Source organism: Adiantum capillus-veneris, chromosome 21 (assembly GCF_014529385.1).
Source record: "Adiantum capillus-veneris isolate H3 chromosome 21, ASM1452938v2, whole genome shotgun sequence".
Taxonomy (NCBI): domain Eukaryota; kingdom Viridiplantae; phylum Streptophyta; class Polypodiopsida; order Polypodiales; family Pteridaceae; genus Adiantum; species Adiantum capillus-veneris.
The window spans coordinates 71,826,304-71,853,205 of NC_140951.1; the positions used below are offsets into that span (position 1 = coordinate 71,826,304).

Below are 26,902 nucleotides of genomic sequence, written 5' to 3' on the forward strand. Positions count from 1 at the left end.
TTCTAAGTTAGGGAGATTGTAAGGTCTCTCTCTACTTTCAAATTTCACACAAGTTCTATTACGCATTTGAATTTTTTTTAACCATCACTCATTATTAAAGATATTTGAGTTCAAATTATGAATCGTAGGTTGAGAAAACCTAGAATTTAAAATTTACACTAAAAAATTCTGACATGTTTAGCTATATGAATAAATAACTAACTTATTGCAAGACTTATTTACTGATTGTAGAATTTTCTTTTACTACCGTAAAGTTAATATAAAACTGTAAAGTTTAACTTAAAAATGTAAAGTAAATTATCATTAAGAAAATAAATAAAATAATTATAAAGACAAAAGAATACACAGTGATGACAAATGGAGGCACATGGACTCACCTGGACTCACATAGGAGGGGACAAAGTGGGACACACTGTCACATGAAAAGGAGAGGCTAGTCTTGACTAATCTTAATGAGGGGGGGCTGTGTGGCCTTATCTTTTGATGATAATGACAAAGTGGTCAAGCTGATGGGTACCACAAGGGTACCAAAAACGCGGATATGATTTTTGAAGGAAAAATTAAAAAAAAATGAAAAAAAATAAAAATAAATAAATAAATAAATAAATATATATATATATATATATATATATATATATATATATAATTTTTTTTAAGAAAAAAATAACAAACCACTAAGAGAGCAAAAACTCTAGTGGACTAATAAGGTGCGTATTAATTAAGCATTCAATTAACTTTAGGAATGATGTATGTGTGCTATCTCTTACTCTAATCTCTCTAATAGATTAGTAAGATTCAATTAGCTATGTGTGTGTGCGTGCTATCTCTTACTCTAATTTCTCTAATAGATTAGTAAGATTCAATTAGTTTTAAGAAGGATATGTGTGTGTGTGTGTGCTATCTCTTACTCTAATCTCTCTAATAGATTGGTGAGATTCAATTAGCTTTAGAAAAGGATGTGTGTGTGTTCTCTTTTACTCTAATCTTCTAATAGATTAGTAAGCTTCAATTAACTTTAGAAAAGATGTGTGTGTATGTTTTCTCTTACTCTAATCTCTCTAAGTATACCTACTCTCTCTAGTTAATACATCTTCACTATTAACTTATGCATAGTTAATTGAAAGTTAATACATAAGAGAACTCATCATATTCTTATTGTACATGATGAAATTATCATTCAACAATTTTATTGTCAATTAGATTAAGTAGAATTTTGAATAAAACTAAAAATTGATTTAGTTGAAGTATAGAAATGGAAGTTAGAATTGGATTAGAAATGTCATGCATAAAAGTAATGCAGTCCTCAACTTTCACTCGTAGTTTACACACTTAATTTTTGATTAATTACGATTAGCAAATATTTGATGTATAAAAATTAGATGTAGAACAACAACACTAAGTGTGAATCCGAGTTGGCGAGGATTCAAATTATAGACTCTCTTTGAAAACAAGGATATTACTAGGGAAATTGACCAATTTAATGTTCTAAGTGTATAACAGAAGTGTAGTACAAAAAAATGGTTCCAAAGCGTGCTCGAACACAAGGCGCTAATGATCATGAAGCCGGTATAAGCAACGGGGGAACTCCTGCGGAACATGCTATGTCTTCACCAATCGGAGCTATGGTACAGGTTAGTATTGCAGTTTCAAGTTATGCATCATTGCATATGGGAGACCATAGAAATAAAATATTTACCTTATGAAAAGAAAACACGGACCGAAACCACGGGGCTTAACTCCAAGAAACTTGGCATATGCTTGACAAGTAGGAAAGATTGTCTGGTTAAACTGGTTGCTATAGGAAATAATGTTTGTCCAAAACCTTCGGTATGGTTTCTCTCAAGTCTCTCTACTTATTAGCGCTGGCATTATGTGGCAGTTGCCGAGGCGTGAGATGATGCCCAGGATGGCACCGTTGATGTTGTGGTGGGAGTACACCCAGATTAGCCCAGCTGGATACTGCAGTTTTGTTTTGCCGTGGCATGAGGATGACGCCCAGATTGACACCGTTGTTGCTGTGGGAGGAGTACTTCCAGATTAGGACAACGAGTACTTGTCGAGCGGTATGGGACGCTCATGAGGACAAGGGTTTTTATAAATAATGTATATACCGATCGGACATAATAGCGCCAGTAGAGATTCTTGTGTGAACCTAATCCAAGGGTTGTTGGTTTAAAATTGGACGACTTCTTGTTTGACTATTGTTTGTAATACTGTTTGAAGGGCTGTTTTAACGAACCAGTATCATAAATAAAGTAAAGGAACATGTATGTTTAAACAGTGTGGTAGTAATTAGATAACAAAAGAAGGGTGAGTGTGGTGTGGAAAGTGAGAGAATGATACCCCGACGGTATCATTCTATGGACGGGTGGACCCGATGAGTTGGGTAACTTTCCAACGCTAGAAAAATTATTTTTTTTAAAGTCATAAATCTTAAAAGAGACAAACCTTGGCAGCTGTGCTTCTGAAACATGGGGAAAAAAGCGCACAGGTTGGTCACTCTAAGATTTATACTTTTAGGTATAATTGATTATAGATAGTTTTTAGATAGGGTTATGGTGGTCACGCTCCGCCATAGTGAGATAGGACCAATCCTTCACTAACGGTTCATGCCCGTGGCTACATAGTAGCTAAGGCAATGTCCATTGGTTTTTTGTTCTTAGGATTGGAGACCTATCAAAGGTACTCCACTCCTCTCGACAAGGGACAGGGACCTCACACACAAATAGTCTTAGAAGACTCACGTGAAACGCATTATGAATCTTCCAAGTGTCAGGCAATTTCAGCCAATAAGCAACATCGCTGATCTTATCAAGCACTTGAAAAGGCCCATAGTAACACATACTGAGCTTCAAAAAAAATCTTTCCTTGCTGTTCATCTTCTTTAACCTTGGGCCTTTTTAAACAGTAAGAGTACCGAATCACCAGGTGAAAACAACAATTCACGATGGTGAGATTAGCAGCCCTTTTTTGGTTTGGTTGAGTCTTCTCCAAGGCAAATTTGATTTACTTATACATTTCATCCATGTTCTCAAGATATCGATCTGCCTCAAAGATCTTGTCCTTTGTCTGCAAAATGAGAATAACCATTTTGCCACCTTCAAAAATCTCAAAAGGTGTTTTGCTAGTAGAGGAATGCACCGTATTGTTGTACACATACTCAAGCATAGGCAAATATTGTTCCCACTTGCCCTTATTATTTGACACATAACATTTCAGCAAATCCAAGACAATAGAATTAGCCTCTTGACTGTCCTTTAGTTTGTGAATGAAATGAAGACGAGAACTTGAGCGTAGTACCCATGTTCTCAAACAATCCTCTCCAAAACAAACTCGTCATGCGAGGATCACGATCACTGACAATCTGTTAAGCCAGCAGAGGATCACACCCGCATTTTTGCTCACACCCATCATTTTGTAACCATTGATTGTAATAAATGTCTTTCCGACATTAATTTTGATTTGAGCCATTCATTAAGTAACGGGACTCAATTGAGTTTCCAGCTTGTAATCCCGACGTAATTTCACCTGCTGATGTAAATAATTAGAGATGTTCTCACCTCCAAGGCTGAGGTATATAAGCTAAAGTTTTGTAACCTAAGGGAGATTGAATTATTAATCAAAGGGAGTTTTTGAGCGCCGTGACTGTGTCTGAGAGAGGGAGAGTGAGAGAGAGTCTTATCTTCTTACTGCGCGAGCTACGGGGCCGCCATTGGAGAAGCGACACCACCATCGTGTTAGCAACGGTGAGAGCTACGCACAGATACCAAGAGTGCGCGCTATCGGCTTCTATGTGTGGTAAGTTCCTACGAGCTTCGGTGTGAGTTTTCTTCCAACTCGTGTGTCGGAATAGAGTGTGCAGCATATCTATAGAACCACAACGAGTAGAGCTAGACATTAGTACCATCGGGGTCAAGTTTCGGTCACCTGTATTTTTCGGCCTGTCTTCATACACGTTTATCGCACGGAGTGGTTATAGGTTGATTTTGCAGTTCAAGTCTTTAGGGTGTTGTTCTTACTTAGTGTATAGACTTCCCCTTGAGTTTGAGATCGATTCGATGATTCTAGATCCTGTTTCGTATAGCATTCGTTCGTAGTACGGATTTCAGTCACTTGCGTATTTTAGAACTTAGATTTGATTTCCTTAGTAGTGATTGTCATTAGAAGGTCGAGTAGGTGATTTGACACCCACCTAGTTGTTTCCATGCGCCTGCGGGTCAAGCTCCGTCCTCGTCTGACAAATTCTGTTGTTGGTTGAGTTCTCGCTATTTAGCTTCCGCTAGCGGCGTAACCGCCTTAACATTTGGCGCCGCTGCCGGGGACGAGAGCCCTAAGTAGGTGACCTTAGACTAATCCTACGAGGTGAGTCGTATAAACTACTTTGTAAACTTTAGTTAGAAAAGATCTAGGAGTGGTGGACTCCGAAGGTCTCGAGAGATACTAGGAAGTGGGGTATTCCTGGGTCTTCCGTGTTGACAATATTTTTAGTTTAGCTTAGATTAGATTGTTTTTGATGGTGGTTAAGTGGTTGTTGACATAAAAAGCATTTGCTACTCCTTGTGTGGTAGTAAATCTCTTTATATTTTCAATTGCAAAAAATCCATTTTATGATTAGAAGTAGCTTAGGTAGGGCCTGATTTGATCCTGATCTAGAGCTATCAATTGGTGTTCTATTTGCTTGATGTGTTTGATTGCATGTTAGATCACTGAAAAAGTTGCTTTGGTAGTGAAATATGCAATACACAAGTTCAGAAAAATTTTCTGTGTAACTGATTGTTGCTGAGCACTTAAAAGAGCTATTGGAAGAGTTCTGTGCTGAAAAACTGGAAATCTGCAACTTTAGACATTATACGCGTATGATGTCTTAGGACCTAAACAGAGACTAAAATTGAAAATTTGACATTGCCAGAGTGTTTAGAAGGGGGGTTTCACCCTAAGATCAACTTAAAACAAGAGCATTAACACTCAAAGAAACCCAAAAAAAGACAAGTCGGAGTCCAAGAAACGCAAAGAATAGGAAATTTTGGATTCAAATCTTGTTTTTACATTCAAACCTGACAAAAACACTTGAAACTCAATTATAAACATTGGAGAAGGCTTAAAACCAAAAATAGTCAAAATCTGGGAAAAAAGACATCATACGCGTATAATGTCTTTTGGCACTTCCACTGCTTATTTTTGAAATCTGACCTGACAAGATTGTTACAATCACTGTTGGAAGCATAAATATCAAGTTTGGACCCAAATTGATGAAAAAGACATCATACGCGTATGATATCTTTGACCTAATTTTGGACATATTTTGATACTTTGCTAACCCAGATCCATTGTAATAGCTGTCTAGAGGTTATATTTCAAGTTTCATCCCATTTGGATCACAATTGACCCAGAAAACAAGTCAAAAGCAGAAAATTGTCAAGAAAAGCCTGAACTAGCCATAACTTGCTCAAACAGAGTTCAAACTGAATTTTGTGAGTGAACAGAGCATAAAGGGGCCACTGAGAGTGAGCATAACCAAAATAGTCAAAATCTGTGAAAGAAGACATCATACGCGTATAATGTCTTTTTCGGCATAACAGTAACAAAATTATCACTTGATGAAACAGAAGTTGTCCAACTGACAAGATTAAACAATTGACAAAGAATCAATCAGTTTGGATCAATTCTGACCACAAAAACCTGGGAAAACAAATTGCCGAGACGGAAAAGTTAAAGTCCTTTAGGGGAATTGATGAATTTGAGATCGGGCAGGAATCTCTGGAATAATCAACCAAAACAAGGGGAACCAGCAAGTGTCATATCAACCGAGGGAAGTGTAAACCAAAGTTGGGTGCAACCATTAGAGCCGATCTTTGAAGGAAGTGTCTCTGATACTTCTTCGGAGAGATCTTACGAGATTTTCACCGAAAACTTGGAACACTTGAACCTGAACAACAGAGAAAATATGGCAGCAGGATCATCAAACCCTTCCGCCACCATGAAGCTATTGTTCATAAAATACCAGTACGACAATGAGCAAGGTGCCAGGATCTACAAAGATGGAATGGACCGCTATTGTGTAAAGATAGAAGATAGACCTAGTGAGTTCAAGGACTTAGTGCCTGTGAGCTATAGCGGAGATAGATATCTAGATGACGAGGTACCATGTACTTGGTAGTCCTAAACCCTAACATTGTGGACAAGTGGGGATTTATGGGCACCAAAGCCAAAATAGATGAAGAACTCGAGGAGAAAGCACCAATAATGAACTTCCCTAATGCGAGGTTAAGAAGAGAGAATGAAACTACAAGGATCAACACTGATAACATCTATGTGGGGCTGTACAAATATAATAATGGGGAGCAAGATCTCTATTATAGATGTGAAGAACCCTACACCGGAGAGTTGACAGACAAAAAAAGACTCTATGTCTTTACCTACACAGAGGGATCGGAAGTGAAAATTGCTGCTTACGATAAGTATGGCAGGCAATACTCAACAATGGGCAAGAAAGAATTAGAAGGATATACATACTTTGGGGGACCTCTACATCAGTATTATGTTACTTTTAGCTCACATAGACCAGCACCAAAAAATGGAGTGCAAAACTCAATGACAACAGGAGGACAAAGAACTCAGGTTGCTGACTCTTTCAGTCAACCTTGGGACTCGAAGCTCGTACCAATGGGATCATTACATTCCAGAGAGTCAATGGAGACGAATCGAGGTAGTGCAGTTCCAATCCCCACCTATACCACTCCAGGTCCAAGGTTTGAAGCGGAACCATCACATTTACCTCCCAGTAGTAGATTCAGGGCAGAGGAACCGACAAGGGTAACCCATGAAGTCCATGGTGCTAGAGAAAGCTTTAGCCGAGACACAGGAGCAATGAGATTGGTAGCAGATCATAGACGTATGAGACCATCTCAAGTAGCCAAGTGTATGCCCAAGAAGTATGGTGGTTCAGGAGATCCGTATGCACATGTGTCACTCTTTAAGCAAGTCTTAAGAGCTGAGCAGATAACAGATTTCCATACACAATACGAGGGATTTGGTCTTACTCTAGAAGGTACTGCATTGACATGGTTTCAACCAATGAACATAGGGGGATTCCATGACATTGACCATTTGCTAAAAGAGTTTGCTGAGGAATTCTCAAAACGAGGGATTAAGCACAATACGGTCTCACAAATATATGCTTTTAAACAGAGAGAACACGAAAAAGTGAAGGAAGCTTCACTTCGCTTCAAACAATACATTGAGAGATGTCCAGTACGTGAACGACCACAAGATGACAGACTATCTATTCTCTTTATTGAGGGACTGAGGAACGACACTCTCAAGAAGGACTTGCACTTGAAAGCTTGTACAAGTTTCGAGCAAGTAACGAGAGAGGCATTGTACTTAGTGGATAACTGTACGGTTTACGGAGAGGTGTCAGCAGATACAGATTTTGCATCCAGTAGCTCCTCCTCCGTAGCGAGCGAGACTACCACTAAAAAGAATGTTCAAACAACAACCATGCCAAACGTAGAGCAAATGATAGAAGATGCTCTAAAAAGGATGGCACCATACCAAAAACCATTGCCAAAAACACTGAAATGGTGTGCTATTGAACAAAAATGGACAAATCATCCAACAGAGGAGTGTTATTACAACAAAGGGTATGTAAGGGAGCGCCAGTATGCACCTCCTGCTCAATTAGCACCACCTCAGATACATCCAGTACCTCGATACCCAACGGGAAATGTACCTGGACCTATGGGGATAGAAAGACCGCAACCAGTATTGGGACAACAACCACCTTTACCAGGAGCAAGACCAGTGGGCATTAGATATGCACCAACCTTAGAGAATCAGGAAGAACAAGCCTTAGTGCCTGTTCAAGCCTATTACGAAGAATCGGGTGCACACATGTCTCCGACAGTTTATTACCCACCAGAAGAACCAAAACAACCAGAACCATGGGGCATGATGGGGAATGTTGGAACACCAAAAGTTACAAGTGCTTCTGATGAAGAGAGATACAATTTGGACGCAAGAACCTTGATGTTCATAGCTCATGGAGGGTTAACAGGACAAAGACCATCATATCCACAAAGGACGAATCAAGCGGGACCAAGACCAGTACTAGGACCCTGTTACAAGTGTGGAGGTGACCATCTGATGAATGTTTGCCCACATACGGAAATCATTAGAATTAACGCTTATTGCACTGAGTGTGGGGTTACTCACTTCATTGAGGATTGTTCAAAGAATCCAAACAAAGTGCAAAAGACGACATTGAATATGCTAGAAACTATTCCTACCAGCAGTGGGTCTGAAAATGAAACTCTGATACCAACGCAAGTTGTTACTAGAGCTCAAGCTAAGAAAACCACTAGAGAACCTGAGAATGGAAAGTTAGCGACTGAAGTGGTTAGTCAAGGACCGCGGAGTCAGAAAAACACATGGAAAGCTAGAAAAGCACGCATGAAGTTGAGAAAAGAACGTGAAGACGCTATTCTAGCTGAGGAACTAAAGCAAACTAAAGCTAGATTAGAAAAACTTGAGAGTCAAAACGGGAAACGAGAGATGAGCCCGGAAAGAATGAAACAAAAGAGTATCAAAGAAACAACGAGCTTAAGCTCAGGGGGATCAGTGCTAGTCGACAAAGTACACGAACCATTGGACGCACTGATGAGAGCTTACGAAGCTAGGTTAAAGAACAACCAAACACAAGAACAGAGGTGGATGACATACCCAAACGCGGAATTGGAAAAGCAAGACTTGAAATGTGCCAGAGAATGATCGAGACTGCACAAGCCTTATTAGAACCACCAAAAGAAACAATGAATTGTGGAAAGGAAAACCCAATTCAGCAAGAGACTATCGTTTCACGGGTAGCTGAAAAGACTCCCAGTGCACAAAAGCCTGAAAATACACAAAGGGATGACCGCATAGTATTGAACACAACCGATCAGGAGATAGAGAGTTTTCATCCAGTCATACAGAGGATATACGGAAAAGATGAGGATTACAATGAATTTTGGAAACAAGTGAGAGAGGCAAACTTTGCAAACGAGCTAAGTTGCCAAGCTAATCAAACAAATTGGGAAAAGGACATCAGGAATCCTCCCATAGTGGAATTTGAGGCAGGATCTCAAGTGGACTTGGATCTGCAATCTTACTGGGGAGATGGGGGCTCTGTTAGAAAAATGGAGAGCAAACCTCATTCACTGAAAACCTTACCTTCATACTTAGGAGAGTATGAAGCAAAATCCGAGATAAGAGCACTTCCCTCACGAAAAATCTCATCAAAAAAAGTCATGAACTCGCAAGGAGTGATAGAGATTTTGTCAACACCAGTGACATGCACTATCACTCTAGCTGAGCTTTTGAGGCTAAGACCACATATGTGGACCACTGTAGGAAAATGCTTGGAGAAATTCGGGATAAAAGATCCAACATCGAGATTGCACGAGAGCATTGAGGAGCTGAGCAAGCCACAAAAGAACTATAAGCCTGTACCCTTAAACAAGGTCGGAGAGTATTGCGAAGGTGAAGAGGGGAATACAACCTTACCAGTTGAATTCCAAGGAGTGAACACAATGGCAATACTAGACAGAGGAGCTGGGGTAGCCATTGCTACAAAAGAAATCTGGAAAAAATGGGGAAAACCAGCAATAAGGAAGACTAGGTTGAAACTCCAATTAGCAGATGGACACATGGAGAAACCTATGGGGTTATTAGAGAAAGTTGTAGTGACTTCTTGCGGCATTGAATACGAACATACTTTCGCTGTTGTCGATTTTGCCAAGGAGAATAACTATGATATCATATTGGGAAGACCATTCATGAGACAGTTGAAAATGGTCCAAGATTGGGGCTACGATCACATATACTTGAGAAATATGGAAACCACTACACGTGTGAACCTGAAAGACCATAGCTACAAAGATGTGAACCGAACACCGGTAGAGGAGTTTGATTCAGCTACTTTGGCAGGATCCGAATTTCCAGCTTGTTTGGGTAAACCCAAGGAGTTATGGATGTGTGGAGCTTCGAAATGTGGAAGTCTGAAACGAGAAGAATGTGTTTTAGAAAGGGCTATCGAAGATGAAACTTATGTAGGAGAACCCTTTCCAGAGGACACGTTTGAACCATTAGAATGGACACACATTCTAGCAACCCTAGATGTTTGTGCAATTCCGGAGGGTCCCACAACGAAATTTTGCGACAAGGACGGGTACGACGTGGTTCCGTACTTCATGTTGAGAACTGTACTCGGAAAAGAAACTGAAAAGAACGATACACTGGAAAAGGAAGACGAAGAAGAGGTGTTTCACGACATTCCCGATCATCCTGAGTGGGGAAATGAAGCAGACAACGAGTCAACGGACAATTCAAGCGGAAACGAAGAAACTATAACGGATGTCCGATTTTATGATTTTCCGAACCAAACTAAACAACGCCAGAAACGCTATAGAGCAAAGAGAAAAACAAAGGGGGTTAGAATCAATCCGATGCCTAGGATAAGAGGAAAAAATCAATTCCTAATGCTAGTAAAGGCTGAAGATTGTGTTAAGGATAAGATTTCTGGAAGAATGAGAGGCAGTGATCAAAAGAGCTTACGAAAAGGCAAAAGAGACTCAAGAAATCAAGTTCAAAAGGATGGAACGAAAACTGAAACAGAAAAATCAGAAAAGAACAAGCGCAACAGAGAATACACGGAGTCCAAGTTAGAACGTAGAAACAAGTACAGAGAGCTCAAGAAAACTTTGAAAGAAGTTTGGACAACAGAAATTGAGAGTGGAGAGGACGAAAACGCCAAAATCAAGGAAAACATGGATGTTCCCTCTCACTACAGGAAATTCACAATTGAGGATAGGAAGGTGGTATTAACCCCACCTATTCGAGAGAGAAAGGAGAACGAATCTTATGACGGACTGGAGGATGCAAAAAAAGTTGATTTAGCAGCTCCAGGTGAGCCACCTAGACCGGTGTACATAGCCACAGATTTGTCTCCAGGCGAGGAAGAGAGACTTTTGAGTCTTCTCAGAGAGTATAGGGATGTGTTTGCATGGTCTTATAAGGACTTAAAGGGAGTTGACCCATCGATATGCCAACACTCAATCCCACTGAAACAAGACGCAAAGCCTAGCAGACAGAGACCATACACATATAATGATACTTTTGCTAAGCGAATCAAGGAAGAGATAGATAAGCTAATGGAAGCTGAATTCATATACGAGATTGAACACACCGATTGGGTATCTCCGATTGTGGTAGTACCTAAGAAGAACGGAAAACTCCGAGTGTGTGTCAACTTAAAGAAAGTGAATGCTGCAACAATCAGGGACAATTATCCCCTGCCGATAACTGATCATGTTCTAGAGCGTGTATCAGGGAAAACAGCATACTCCTTTCTTGATGGTTTTTCAGGATATAACCAGCTAGCCATAGCACCAGAAGATCAACATAAAACAGCTTTTGCAACGGAGTGGGGAATTTATGCTTATCGGGTTATGCCTTTTGGTCTAACCAATGCTCCCGCAACCTTCCAGAGGCTGATGACGCATGCTTTCAAAGAATACTTAAGGCTGTTTCTAGAAATCTACATGGATGACTTATGTGTACATTCTCTACTGAGAGATGAGCATCTAGAACACCTAAGAAAAGTATTTGAGAAATGTAGGACATATCGCATTTGTCTCAATCCTGAGAAATGTGTGTTTATGGTCCGACAGGGCAGAATTCTGGGACATATTGTCTCACAAACGGAATATCCACGGATTTAGAGAAGATAAAAGTTATAGTGGATATGCCTAGACCAACCAATGCGAAACAAGTACAGAGCTTTATGGGACATTGTGGATATTATAGACGATTCATTTACATGTACGCTATAATAGGCCAACCACTTTACAGGCTAATAGTGAACTTTGAATGGACAGAGGAGTGTGAGGAATCGTTCAAGAAATTGAAAGAGGCACTCATTACTGCTCCAGTCTTGAAATCACCAGATTGGGAGAAGATATTCCATGTGCATATAGATGCTTCGGCATATGCAATAGGATGCATTCTGGCTCAGCCAGAAGAAGGAAACATGGATTTTCCTATCTGTTACGCCAGTCGACAGCTCAACCATGCAGAGAAGAATTACACCACAACAGAGCGAGAAGGATTAGGAATGATATATGCTGTGAAGAAATTTCGGCATTATCTTCTAGCCAACAAGTTTGTGTTTTTTACGGATCACCAAGCCTTGCTCTACCTAGTGAATAAACCATGCAATACCGGGAGAATAGTGAGATGGTTCATTATCTTACTGGAATTCGACTTCACGGTAGTAGTAAAGAAAGGAAAAACACATCTTAGAGCTGATCATCTTTCGCGATTGACGAATGGAGAAGACCCTATAGGAGTAGATGACGACATGCCAGACGCGTACTTGTTCAACATAGAAATGATACCGAGGTGGTCTCAAAATGTCGTTAACCTATTAACCTATGGAGGAGAGTTCGATAGAAGAGAATACAACCTGAAACATATTGCTATTCAGCAATCCAAGAATCTTCAATTGATTGCAGGAAGGTTGTATCAATTGGGAAATGATCATGTTTTACGACTATGCATCAATCCTGAGGAATATAGTATATATCTGCGCGAAGCACATGTTCAGGAATGTGCATTTCATTGTTCAAGAAGGAACACATATAGGAATTTGTTACAATTGGGAGTCTATTGGCCAGGAATGAAAGAAAGCGTACATGAATATGTCACTGTATGTATTGTATGTTCATCAAAACCGCCAGCCGAGTATTCGACATTATATCAGATAATGATCGCTCCAGAATGGAGTCAGTATATTGTTGAATATCTCACAAATAGAACTTTCCCAGAAGGAACGTCAAAAGCTCGTCAGAAATCTGTAGAGACAGAAGCTAGAGATTACGCTTTAATAGGAGATCAACTCTATAAGAGAGGTAAAGACAACCAGCTTAGGATTTGCGCATCAGAGTCTGAGTATGTGATAATCCTAGAGCAAGCTCATGGAGGAGTAGGTGGAGGCCATTTCTCAGGTGATAAGACAGCAAAACTTGTCTTAGCCGCAGGAATATGGTGGCCAACATTACATATGGACGCTGAGGAATACGTTAAACGGTGTGATGACTGTCAGCGGACCAAAGTACCACTTAAAAGAGATGATATGCCGCTTAGACCAATGATGGGGGCAAGAGCTTTTGCAAAATGGGGGATTGATTATGTCGGACCCATTTCACCTCCTGCATATAAGACTCATGCACAATACATCATTGTGGCTACAGACTATCTAACAAAGTGGGTCGAAGCAAAGGCAACTCAAAAAGCAGATGCCAGGACCACGGCACAATTTCTATATGAATACGTCTTTGTACGATATGGATTGCCAATAGAAATTGTGAGTGATCGAGGCACACATTTCATAAATGAAGTGATAGAGATCCTTCTAGATGAATTCATGGTAATCCATAGGAAATCAGCCCCGTATCATCCACAAGCAAACGGACAAGCTGAAGCAACAAACAAAACCATATGCACGGTCCTTACGAAGATTGTATCTGAGTCGAGAACTGACTGGGACCAGAAGTTGCATTCAACATTATGGGCATATAGGGTAGCATATAAAACATCAATAGGAACGACCCCATATAACATGGTTTTTGGGCTAAATGCTATCTTACCAATAGAATTCTTGATTTCAACCTTAAGGGTGGCTAAGGATCTAGAGTGGACAGGCACGAGCTCTCTGATAGAATAGATGACCTGGAAAAGCTAGATGAGCTTCGCCTAAAAGCAGTAGCTTCTATCTACGCTCAAAAAAGGCGACAAAAGGAATTTTTTGATAAGCATGTGCGGACTAAAGAGTTTAAAGTTGGGGACTATGTCCTAGTTTACACTCTGAAACAGCATGCTAAGAAGCTTAAAAAGCGAGGGATGGGACCTCTGGTGATTAAAGATCTATCACCAAGTGGAGCCGTCAAGCTTGCTACATTAGACGGAGAAGAAATGCCCAATTGGATTAGTGGATGCAGAGTGAAAAAGTATCTGTTGCCGCTAACACAAGACATGCTTGTCAAAATACATCAAGAAAACCTGCGTGTCCAGAAAAAGAAAATATTTGTGGAGGAAGCGCAAGCCGAGGCGAAGGAAAGAATGAAGAAAAGAAGATTACTGCGTCAGAAACAACGCAATGAAGGAGCAATACGAATAAACGCAGTTAGTATAACAGAAATGGGGAATGACAAAGAATAACCCATCATTGAATGCAAAGTAGGGACCAACCAAATCAAATCCAGAGCACTATTGGATTCAGGAGCTCAAGCTAACCTACTTTCACTCAGTTTGTATAGACAATTGACATACGACACTAAACTACAAACTGCCAAGCAAGAGTTAAAGAGTTACTCTGAGAATTCAATCAAAACTGTCGGATGCACAGTTTTACATATACAGATTAACCAAGATGTGTATCCTCATATGTTTTACGTGGTTGAAGACCAAGCTACACAACATCCATTATTGCTAGGACAACCATGGCAGAAGCAATACAATGCAATGATTGACTGGAGTTCTAAATCAGTGCTTATCAAATATGAAGGTGAAAGTCAATCAGTTAAGTTCACCAAAGGAGCAGAGCCAACTCCAAAGGAAGAAGCCACGGACAAGGGCAAACAACAAACAGAGAAAAAGAAGAAGCAATGGCAACCAAAAGTTTCTATACAACCGGATTACTCTTCGACGAGGAATTCTCAACAGTGGATAAGGAAGACAAGCAATAATATAACAGCTCAACCTTGGAAAAAACGGAGTCAAAGTTGGTATGGAGACCAAAAAAGGCTGTGCCAGAAAACAAAAAGGTGGAAAACAGAGTCTTCAATACCAGACAACAGAGTGATCCCCGACAATCAAGGACAGTGAAACAGATCTGGATTCCAAAGAAGTTCATGACGGCACAAAGCTACAGCAAGCAAATTTGGATCCCAAAGATTTGTAAACAGGAACTCCCTTCAATACAATCAACGGAAACTCCTAGGTATTTCAAGGCGAGGAAATCAACACACAGAACAAAGCAGGTTTGGGTCGCAAAGAGTTTGTGGCAAGCACAAGCAAAGCGGAGCAGATTTGGATTGTGAAAAAAGACAACAAGGTAATGAAGAATCCATCTACTGATTCTACTACCAAAGTGCCAAAACCAACCCAAAACCCGACCACCAATCCTTCAATCAAACAAAGAGCAGCTTTATTGGAAAGAATGTTGTATCGTCGCTCTACAATTGCATTGGGAACTTATGACCAAAACAACTACAATGCTTCACCCACAGACACTTCATAGTCGTCCGGGGGACTCAGACTAGGAGGGGGGGAGGTATACAGGAGCTACAAAGCAGCTACAAGCGGGAAAAACAAAGAAAAACAAAAATTATATTACAAGGGCAGTGTCTTACATGATTTTGCAATTTTTTATGTTTGATTGCAGATATTGATAATATTTATGCCCTTATATACCTTGTTTTGCAACAAGAAGAGATCAAATGATGAATTTGGGTCTCTATATGTGTAAATATCACTAAATAAGAGTGTTTTTGGAGCTAAAAAGTGGAAAAAAGTGGTAATCCAAGTCCAGAAATCACAAAGAAGTGTATATTCATATACACAGGGTTACCAGCTATTTATCATGTATGTTGGGAATTTTTTGGCTTCAATTTGCTATTTTTCTTTATTTTTTATGATTTTCTTAATAAAAATAAAAGAAAAATAAAAAAAGCAGGTGAAATGAGATCGGAAAAAAGAAAAGAATAGACGGTGATGATCCTCATGACAAGGGCAACCCAGGATAAAAATTGGGTACAATTCTGAAAAAGTTGCGGAAAGCCCGAAATGACAGAATTTTGGCAAAGTGGACAGATTTCTCAGAAACAGGTCAAACGGAGTCCAAATTGAGAAATTTCAAATCCTAAAGTGCATTTCACGACGAGATAGGAGCACATGTCAAATTTGGTAGCAAGTGATCCGGGAAGTCCGAAGTTAAGTATTTTTCTCTTCACTTTCAAGCTCATTTCCACTGTTACCTTCTTGGAGAGAGCACACAGGAGCATCCGACCTTCTACCGCCTTCTACGACTGCTACGAGAGCTCAGAGGACACCAGACATGAGAGGTAGACTCGTTGCCATAAGCTTTTGATGCTTATCGTTAACTTTTGTCGCGAAAACTCACCAAAACCAAGAAACAAGAGCAGACGGGGAATGGAGAAGAACGCTAGGTAGGGGCACAACCGCCTAACCAAACCTTGCAAGAACTTAGAGGTGGGTTATCCTAGTATAGGAGATAAGTTTCTAGCACTCAAAGCTCGAGAAAGAACGACTGGAAAAACCCTAGGTCAACAAGGCCTGCAAGAGGCAAACAGAAAAAAGTTGTCGGAACGACACAAAACTTCTCAAGAAGCTTAACAACATCGAGGGCAATGCAACCATGGAGTATCTCCGGGTTTCGATCACCAAAAGTAGGTCGGAACAACCGATTCGGCTGCGGACACACAAAGCGTCATTTTGGCATAACGGCTAAAATTGACGACCAAATGACAGGAAACTTCACAAGCAGTTTCAACTATACATGGATGACTTATGTTTGCAAGCAAAATCCAAAAGAAAGCTGATTCACTTACCGATGGTGAAAAAGACGCTTTCGGGCAACCAAATGGAGAAAGATGGAGAACGGGGAGCCAAAGTCAAGTTCAACCGAATAGGTGGCTTCACAACATATCCAATGAGCTGGAAATGCAACTCTCAAGAAGAAAAGTTGAAGAAATTCAACTCCAAGGCAAAAAGACGACTTCGGAGACTGAAATGCCTATAAGGGGGCTTTTTAGCTAAACTGATGACTTTTTAAGTTGAAAAGTAGTTAGCAGGGCTTAGGGCACTAGCACAAAGCATTCTTTGCACAAAAAAGACCAACATTTCAAGAAAAGACATCGTACGCGTATGATGTCTCACAGCATGATTTTCACATCCATTTCATTATTTGAGTGCATAGCCTCATTCCACATGTTAATCACATCCTATGAACCAAGTATCATGAGAATTGGAGTTAGAAAACCCAAGGAAAACCAAAAAGACGCAAAGTAGGCCATAAAATTGATTTTTGGTCCTAATTTTGTCAAAATAACTCCAAACTCATTGAAACTTTGTAGGATTGTTGATTAACACATCTACAAGCTATCTGGAATCAAAAAGCACCATTTTGACACAAAAGACATCATACGCGTATAATGTCTATTTGCACTTACAGAGCCAAAAATGCTCATTTGTCATCATACATCCATTATATATATCTAATACATGCTACATATGAAGTTTGGAACCATTTGGTCAAGTGGATCACCCCATTAGCCCAATTAAGAGAAAATCCTTCATACAAAGCCTATTTTTGTCCCAAATCCAACATATTCAAGTCCAAACCAAGATTTGAGTATAAACAGTTCACTAGCACATGGAGAGTCCACAGAACCAATCCCATGAAAAATTGATGAAAAAGACATCATACGCGTATGATGTCTCCAGAGCCATTTTTAGTCCCAATTCTATCCAAACTTGATAAATCCACTGAATAAGCCTATCTAAAGCCAAAACCAGGCTTATAGAGAAAATTGGTCCAAAAATGCACTAAAAGACATCATACGCGTATGATGTCTTACTATGTGATTTTGGCACCTCAGGGCTTCACCCACCAAACAGAAGTGTTCTACATGCCATTTGAAAGTAATCCACCAAGTTTTATCCAATTTGGATCATAAAATCCATTTCCCTTTCAAAATTTTGCCAAGAGCCTGAACTGGACTGAACTGGCCAAAACTTGACCAAATGGGATCCAAACTCAAATCCAAGCATATGATACTCATGTATACACTATCAGCTTTAAGCACAACCAATATGAAGTCATTCTGACTCAAAAGACATCATACGCGTATGATGTCTCAAGCATGTTTTTGAGCCCAGTTTGCATATTTTTTTCACCTACATTGCATCCTTAGGCCCTGAATAGCTCATGTTTCAATTTTCAAGTCATTTGAATAGTTAAAAGCTTCATTTCGGCTTTCAGTACTAAAAAGACGCTAACTTCTGAAATTGGAGTTACAGGATCCATGGATTCCGCTAAGTCATCGGCAACTAAGAGAAAAAGACCAACCATCAAGGACGCTCTTGCAGAAGCAGAACCTTTTGATATTCCAACAGAAACCCTAAAGCCAACCAAGACTTGGGTGGAGGAAGCAGTACTAGAAAAGGAGGGAATAAAGATCTACCAGGGGACTTTCAGAGATCCTCAAGGGCAATCGGTCGATGTACCTATGATCCCACGAGAATTAGTGGATTATAGCAGATCAGAGAACATAAGCAGACACCTGGAAAAGGCTGACTTACACAGGTTCTTCACCTCGAGACCATCAGGTGTAGACACAAGAAGAGTGTATGAGTTGGCAACATCCATTCAGAAGGATGGGAAAGCCACGTTGACAGCCATGGATGGAGAAACAGTTGAAGTACAGATCACTCCACAGCTCATTGCAGATGCACTGAAGCTGCACAACAAAGGGAGTTCTGTCAGAGAAAGAAGGGAGGCCATAGAGGTCTATGGATCAAAGAAACAAAATACAACCTACGCAGATATGGCAGATCAACGAGCGGCAACCCTTTGCCGATTATACAACCAGTTTTTCCATGTGTGTAGTAAAAGACCGCAGAAGTATACTACACCACCCCATGCCATTGCGACAACCATCACATGGGCACTGAGGAGCAACGTGCCAAAAGAGGTGAATTATGCTCAATACATCCACGAGCAAGTAATCGCCATGCACAACCAGAAACCAAAGTACATAGGAGGAGGAGAAATCCTAACAAGAATAGCTTATGAAGCTATTGGAGCTAGAGATCAAGGGCCACAGATTCCCTCCCAGAATGAGTGGCTTAGAGAAGCCGATGAGGAGGAAGAACAGCAAGAAGTATCCAAGAGGGCGTCCACAAGAGCACGCCGAAAACTAGAAATAGTTTCAGAACCTGAAGAGGCCGTGGACGAGCCGCTCAAGAAGAAAGTGAAGAAGAAGGCCGATCCCAAGCAAAACAAAAGTCAAAAAGCCGCAAGAATGGAAAGGCTGGTGGAGCAGTTTAGAGCGGAAAGAGCTCTAAAGGGGGACTTCGAAGAAATGTGGGTGCCAGACCCCAGTAAAGTCGGAACCAGCTCAGCCAGGCCACATGTTGATCAATATGATCAATATATTAGAGCTTATGAGGAGTCGGAGGCCATACTGGAGCAGCAACCTGTCGAGCCTTATACTGAAGAGGAAGTACAGCTTTTAAAAGCTGAGCTGCAAAAGGACGACAAGGGGAAGAAGAAAGTAGATGAGTCTACTGAACCTCAAGAGAAAGACGGGCAAGCAAACAAAGGGAAAGCCAAGATGACTGAGGACAATCAGCCCCCTTTTACTGTTGTACCAAGCCCGAAGAAGATGGAAATTATTGTGGAGGAAACCACAATAGAAATGGAAACAGAAATTATGGAAAAACCGGAGGCCGGGACCAAGGAAAAGAGGATAGATCCAGTTCAGCAAAAGAAAGATGATTATGAGGATCTGGTCGCGATCGGATACAGTGAAGAAGAGGCCCTGGAGGCAGTTTATGGGATATCCCTACGGAAACAAGATGATCGGAAAGGGACGAAAGAAAAGACAAAGGGTACAATGGAGAGTGAAGAAAAAATGGACGAGCCGAAGCCATTGGAGGTGGTGGCAGAAAGAGCTGTCAAGTTGACAGATGAAGATGAAAAAGACATGCACATGGTGCATGAACTGCTCAGCAAGATTAAAGAAAGATCCAGAGCAAAGGAAGTAGCACTTGAGACAGCAAAACAAAAGGAAGCAGAGTTGCAGAAGAAGTTAGAGAATGCTATGACTGAATCTGAAAGTCATAAAGCATCACTCTACGACGCAGAAAACGAGAGGGACGGCTTGATACTCCAACTAGCCGAAGCTTCAAGAGAGGTAACAAGCTCACAGGAAGCAAAGGAGCGAATAGAAGATGAGCTAGAGGCAGCCAAGGATGAGCTCATTGAGCTAAGGAAAAGAGTCGAACTTCAAGAAAGGACAATCATGAGACTCAGGACCACCCCTAGAGCTAGCAGAGCAGGAACAGAACAAGAGGGAGCCCTCGTACCAGCTCTGGAAGAGCAGGTCAGAAGTTTGCAAAGAGAGCTGAGGTTAGAGCAAGTACAAAGATTGCACATGGCGGAGGGATCATTGGCTGCAGAGGAGAGGCTCACATCAGAAAACCAAACACTAAGGACAGAAAATGAGGCCCTCCGCAAACAGCTCCAAGACCTCCAAGAGCAACAAAGAAGAGAAACAGAGACACCACAAGAAGAGGCAGGGGGAGCAGCCATAGAGCTACCAGAAACTGGAGAGGCAACCACAATCGAAGATCCAGCCCCAGTTCAAGAAGTGGCCTCGACTTCAGGAATCTCTGAAGGAGAAGAACAAAGGCTCCAGGACCAAATAGAAAAGTCAACAGAGGAAAGTGCCAAGGCGGAAATGGAATGGGAAAGGAGACTCCTCATCTCCATTAGACTTCAAGGTTTAGACACCCAGCCTGCCTTTCCCTCTGATGAAATTTGAAGTGATAAAGACGAAAAAGAGAATAGAGGAGGAGCAGTATGTCGCTCTTTATGAAGGCGACATCACAAAGGATGAACAATCAAAGAAGATTGTAGATTCTCAACCTAGATGGAGGAAAGGTTGGCTGAACAAATACCCAGCCTACCTCATCTACTTGGTAGAGGCTCCAAAGGAGATTCGGGAGGATGCAACCTTCTGCCCGGTGCCAAGAGTCAGAAACTGGAAAGAGCATGGAAGGATTGCAGAAAAGAAGCCAAATTGGCTTAATTATCCCAGGATGCCAGGACCAAAGGAAGGAGAGAGAATAGGTAAAGCCTACATGGTGAAAACCCTAACGGGCACCATCAAACTCTTTACTGGCTCTCCTGACCTTTCGTGTCAGATGCTAAAGAAAATCTGCAGGACTCTCTTAGCATGTATTGAAGTGTCCGCGCCAGATAAAGCCACGACCTCGAGTCTACTATCGACGGCCGACACAGTGACAGATATGATGTATGATCTTTCTTTGCAGCCATCACCAAAGGTGTTACATCTCTTATACCAAAGAATTATGTTTTTGCCTAGCTTCCACATGCAAACATTCGAAGAAGCTTTCTACACCGGCTTTTTCACTCACGAAAGCAAAATATTCGGCCCAACCTTGACCATCGGCAACCTACGCTACGAATCACATTTGCAGATGCTCAAGACGACAGGACTCTATTGATCAAGCCTAAAAGTCATGTCAGGGACGACATGAACGCGGAGGGGGGGGAGTGTTGAGCCAGCAGAGGATCACACCCGCATTTTTGCTCACACCCATCATTTTGTAACCATTGATTGTAATAAATGTCTTTCCGACATTAATTTTGATTTGAGCCATTCATTAAGTAACGGGACTCAATTGAGTTTCCAGCTTGTAATCCCGACGTAATTTCACCTGCTGATGTAAATAATTAGAGATGTTCTCACCTCCAAGGCTGAGGTATATAAGCCAAAGTTTTGTAACCTAAGGGAGATTGAATTATTAATCAAAGGGAGTTTTTGAGCGCCATGACTGTGTCTGAGAGAGGGAGAGTGAGAGAGAGTCTTATCTTCTTACTGCGCGAGCTACGGGGCCGCCATTGGAGAAGCGACACCACCATTGTGTTAGCAACGGTGAGAGCTACGCACAGATACCAAGAGTGCGCGCTATCGGCTTCTATGTGTGGTAAGTTCCTACGAGCTTCGGTGTGAGTTTTCTTCCAACTCGTGTGTCGGAATAGAGTGTGCAGCATATCTATAGAACCACAACGAGTAGAGCTACACATTAGTACCATCGGGGTCAAGTTTCGGTCACCTGTATTTTTCGGCCTGTCTTCATACGCGTTTACCGCACGGAGTGGTTATAGGTTGATTTTGCAGTTCAAGTCTTTAGGGTGTTGTTCTTACCTAGTGTATAGACTTCCCCTTGAGTTTGAGATCGATTCGATGATTCTAGATCCTGTTTCGTATAGCATTCGTTCGTAGTACGGATTTCAGTCACTTGCGTATTTTAGAACTTAGATTTGATTTCCTTAGTAGTGATTGTCATTAGAAGGTCGAGTAGGTGATTTGACACCCACCTAGTTGTTTCCATGCGCCTGCGGGTCAAGCTCCGTCCTCGTCTGACAAATTCTGTTGTTGGTTGAGTTCTCGCTATTTAGCTTCCGCTAGCGGCGTAACCGCCTTAACACAATCGATTGTGGCATACCATGGTACTTAAACACATTGTACATGAACAACTGTGCCATCTAGTCAGATTTTATCTTCATCTTGTCAGGAATAAAATGGGCTTGCTTGTTGATCTTGCAAATAATGGTCCATATACCATCATTCCCTATCGGCGTTCTTGGAAGATCAAAGATAAAATCCATAGCAATGCTTTCCCATGGCTTATCCAGAATTGCCAGTGGCTGTAATAACCCTGGTGCCTTTTGCCTGTCAAACTTGACCTTTTGGAAAATCATGCATGCTCGCATAAAGGCATCCACATCTCTCCTCAAAGTAGGCAAATAAAAGAACGTCACTACCACTTTCATTGTCGCATCAATTCCACGATGCCCTGCATACGATGGGACATGACTTTCTACCATGACCTTATGTCTCAACGGCCTAGTAACACAGTCTTCCATGCATCATCATAAAACCGTCTCTAAGAAGGTAGTGCTCATGACGTTTCTCATCTTGCAACTGTTCAAAGATCCTTGCAAATTATCATCAGTAGCATATTGTTCCTTCGTGTCATCGAGCTCATAATGATAAGGAATTGACACAGCTGAAATTTGTGGCTTCCTTGATAACGCATCAACCACGACATTCTTCTTGCCTTCCACATGCATAATTTGGAAGTGGAACATAGAGAGAATGTTTGCCCATCGCATATGCTTTTCAGATAGCTTTGACTGTGTCAAGAAGTACCGCAAGGTCTGATGATTTGTCTGGACAACAAAATCAGCACCTAACAGGTAGTGCTTCCAACTAGAAGCACATGAGTCACGGCCAAAAGCTCTTTCTCGTAGGTTTGCATGGTCTTTTCTGGCCCTTGTAAGATTCTGCTCTCATAAGCTACTACCCGACTATCTTGCATTAGCACTACTCCGATGCTATTGCCACACGCGTCACACTGAACCACAAATGACTTCCTAAGATCTGGTAAAGCAATCACGAGATCTGAAATCAACTTTTCCTCTAAGAGACTGAAAGCTGAAATCTCTCTTTGGGTCCATCTGAAAGTGACCTCTTTCTTTTATAAAGCGTGAAGAGGTGAAGCTATCTTTGCAAAATTCCTAATAACCTTCTATAGTATGAGCACAATCCCAAGAAGCTTCGTACATCGTGCACATTCTTTAAGTCTGACCATGTCTTAATAGCTTCAACCTTTGCGGGATCCATTCGCACACTATCCTTTGACACTATGTGGCCAAGAAAGTGTATCTCTTCCAAGAAGAATTCACTTTTCTTAGGATTGACAAGTAACATGTGACTGCATAACTCTTCGAACATAATGGTCAAGTGACGCCTATGCTCCTCTTTATTCTTCGAGTAGACTATCATGTCATCAAAGAATGTGCCAACAAACTTTTGGTGTGAGCGGAAAATCCTGTCTATCATCCTATCGAATGTAGCAGGAGCATTTGTAAGACCAAATGGCATCACTAGGAACTCATAAAGACCAAACGTCGTTCAAATTTGACTTGTGCACATCCTCTGGCCTTATACGAATCTGATGGTATCCACTCTTAAGGTCTATCCTGCTGAAAATTGCAGCACTCTCTAAACGGAATAGGAAACCTGTTCTTGATGGTATTCTTATTCAACACACGGTAGTCAATATATATGCGCCAAGAGCCATCCTTCTTCTGCACTAGCAGCACTGGGGAGCGAAAAGGTGAAGAACTAGGTTGAATCAACCCTTTCTCTAAAAGCTCTTCAACTTGGCCCATAATCTCTTTCTGCTGAGCCGCACTAACCCTGTCAGGAGGTCTGTTTGGTGGGCTATACCTTGAAACCAAATCTATCGTATGGTCCTCAGACCTCTCCGGTGGCAATTGTGACGGGAATGAATTAGAAAAACAGTCATTAAACTCTCGCAAAAATGCTGACCTTTCTAACACAGATAAATTTGATTGACAATTATCACGTGTATTTAAATCCTTGCACGGCTCCTTCGAGAGAGCACAAAGGAATGTTCGTATAAACAATTGGAGCGGATATGCATTGATCGAGGCTCTGGAAAGTACTTGTAATCCTTTTTTATAGAGCATGCATAAATAGAATCTGCGTGTTACTTAGCATGTCTTCATGTTGATGGAGGAATCTATGACGAACCTCGGTAAAAAACTGGAATTTCCAAGGGAAAACGGGCCTTTTTCTCACTTTTCCTTCTTGAGAAGAAGAATTCTAGGAATCTCTCTACGTCGGTGTGAGCGTTCGAAGGTGGGCAGGACCCAGGTGACAGTGGAAGCACGTGAGCACGAGCAGACGGGAGAGAGGAGGCTTGGAAGAGAAGCAAGTAACTAAAAAATGAGTTTCTCTGTAAGTTTCTCTCTTTGTTATACACAGGTTTCATTTATTTTAAAAAAAGGTCCTTGGTCGTATTATAATAACGAGTGCAACACCCGTCCTGATGGGAAAGGGCCTCAGAAGACGTCTTTTTGACAACACAGAAACACTCTCTCTCACTCTCTCTCTCTCTCTGGTTGCACGCACTGTGTTTAGTGAGGCTCTAGAAGTGAAAAGCTCCTGCCATGTGTCAAACATATAAAGCTCCCTACTTTTAAGGTGTTCAACGTCCTTTAGTATCTATACTATACATTAAGCGGACAAGGATTCGAGCTTTCCACTTGGCGAAACAAGACCCATTGCGAAGGACATAGTTGGTAAATGAGCAAATCATCGAGTTGCAGCTTGCCTAACTATCTCTACACGTCTAGCCCCTAAAATCTTGAATGCCCAAGAAAGCTAGCCCTGACGTTGTATTTTTCTTCCCCCACTACACTGTCTGTATTTCATTACAGCTCAAGCAGAATTTTGTGTGTTGCCTTCCATGGAATGGAGGTAGATGTCCCTCTCTCTCTCTCTCTCTCTCTCTCTCTCTTACCCAACATGGAGAGGAATAAATGGGCATTTGACATCATGTAAACAAGTATCATTAGATTAATTTAATTTGTGTCATAGTAAGAGCGAGGCGGGTCACGCAAGCTAGTATAGTATAAGAAAGGCAACCCTTCTTAAAAAATTAACTCTAAGAAAGGAAATTGATAGCATAGAGACTGCGAAGGCAAGTCGTTTGCAGAATGACGCATGAAAAGGGAGAGAAACATTGTGCAAGAGGTATCGTGCAGTCCTTTTCCTACGTGGGCAACCCACGTTGTCTACTAAAAAATCCATGCTTGCAAATTAAAGAATAGTTCTCTGTTTTTTATCGGAAATCAGCAAAATTAATCAATAAGCTTCCGATTTTCACCAAAAATCAGCAAAAGGAACATCAAATTTCACCTGCATGCTGATCATGAGAAAGAAAATCAGTAATTCAGCAATTAGCCATTAAAAATTGCCAAAATTTAGGTTATTTGACTTAAACCAATCCATAGGTGTGCACATAGTCCTTCTTGCAGCCAAGCTGGCTTTGATACCATGAAACAGACAAGTGGAGACGATCTTCGGGCTACACGGATTGCCTATAGACACGCGTCGGCGGACATACCACCCGACCATAGCCACCATCCAGCAACTCCCCCGTGCTGGGGCCACTGTCCGAGGACGTAGGCATGCACCCGTAAGACTGAACATCCCATACCAACCTGGCCTCACCTCCTCGAGGTGACCTCGCGCACTCCTAGCCTCACGGGCTAACCACTGACACTCTTCCATTGGGGGTCGATAACTACAAGTGAGGCCTTGGCCTCCTTTTATAAAGTGACCGGCCACAGTATGTCGGCCCCGACACTGGACACGCATCTTGACGGCGTCATAGACTCAATCCCCGCTCCTGTGAGAGAGACATAACACCACGTCATCAGTTTGCTTCTTAGCAAGGTAGTATCCGTACGATACACTACGTCCTTACAATATGGTACCATACGGATACGTACTGTACATGCAGTTGTTTTGGTTGAACATAACCCCAGCGGGTCGGCAACATTGGCTTCGCTCTTCTTAAATATATTCCAGCGCCTAGTTTTTTTAGGCATTCTCTGCAATAGTGAACGTCACCATAGTTTTCATCTGGAGAGGCTTGCGTAGGGACTACTCATGCGGTAAGTGACCCCGTCTCAACTCTCTCTCTCTCTCTCTCTCTCTCTCTCTCACAGAAGTGTTCTCTCGCGAAAACATGAGCGTTTTTCTATCATTGCTTGCCAATGTGTAGGTGCACCATGCCTCACAAACCCAACCCAATCTGGAACGCATATATGAATGTCATTGTGGTGGTGAATACAGGAGGGCAAGTAGGATTAGGAACATGCACTTGGACTTGCAAGTATTGTGGAAAGCAGAAGACAAGTACTGTGACGCTTGTGTTGAGGCACCTTACTGGCGTTGGTACTACTGGGCATTGCGGAGGATGCAAGCTTATTCCACCGGAGATTAAGGATGCTTTGAAGCTAGAGCACTTCCTATCAGGGGGTCTTCCCTCGTCCAAGGGTAAGAAAGCTAATGAGGCAACATAGGATGCCTTGCAAGATGCATTGTTTGCAGATTTGACAGATGTGCATACACAACAAGAAAAGGATACT

At 41.5% G+C, this 26,902-nt stretch overlaps 1 protein-coding gene across 12 annotated transcripts in view; it reads left to right on the top strand.

Annotated features, from left to right (window-relative positions):
* LOC147431143 (pentatricopeptide repeat-containing protein At1g08070, chloroplastic-like) overlaps positions 1-26,902 on the top strand; it is a 134,273-nt gene that overhangs the window by 84,039 nt on the left and 23,332 nt on the right. For 4 of the 12 annotated variants that reach the window (XM_086493791.1, XM_086493795.1, XM_086493792.1 and 1 more), the window contains one exon: positions 1,501-1,631. The exons of 4 other annotated variants lie outside the window; for them this stretch is intronic. In XM_086493791.1, coding sequence (XP_086349917.1) covers positions 1,518-1,631 — 114 coding nt within the window. In that variant the 5' untranslated portion in view covers positions 1,501-1,517. Of the gene's footprint in view, positions 1-1,496; positions 1,632-16,087; positions 16,161-26,902 lie in introns of those variants that run through there. 4 more of the 12 variants (XM_086493784.1, XM_086493788.1, XM_086493796.1 and 1 more) reach the window with 3 other exon arrangements.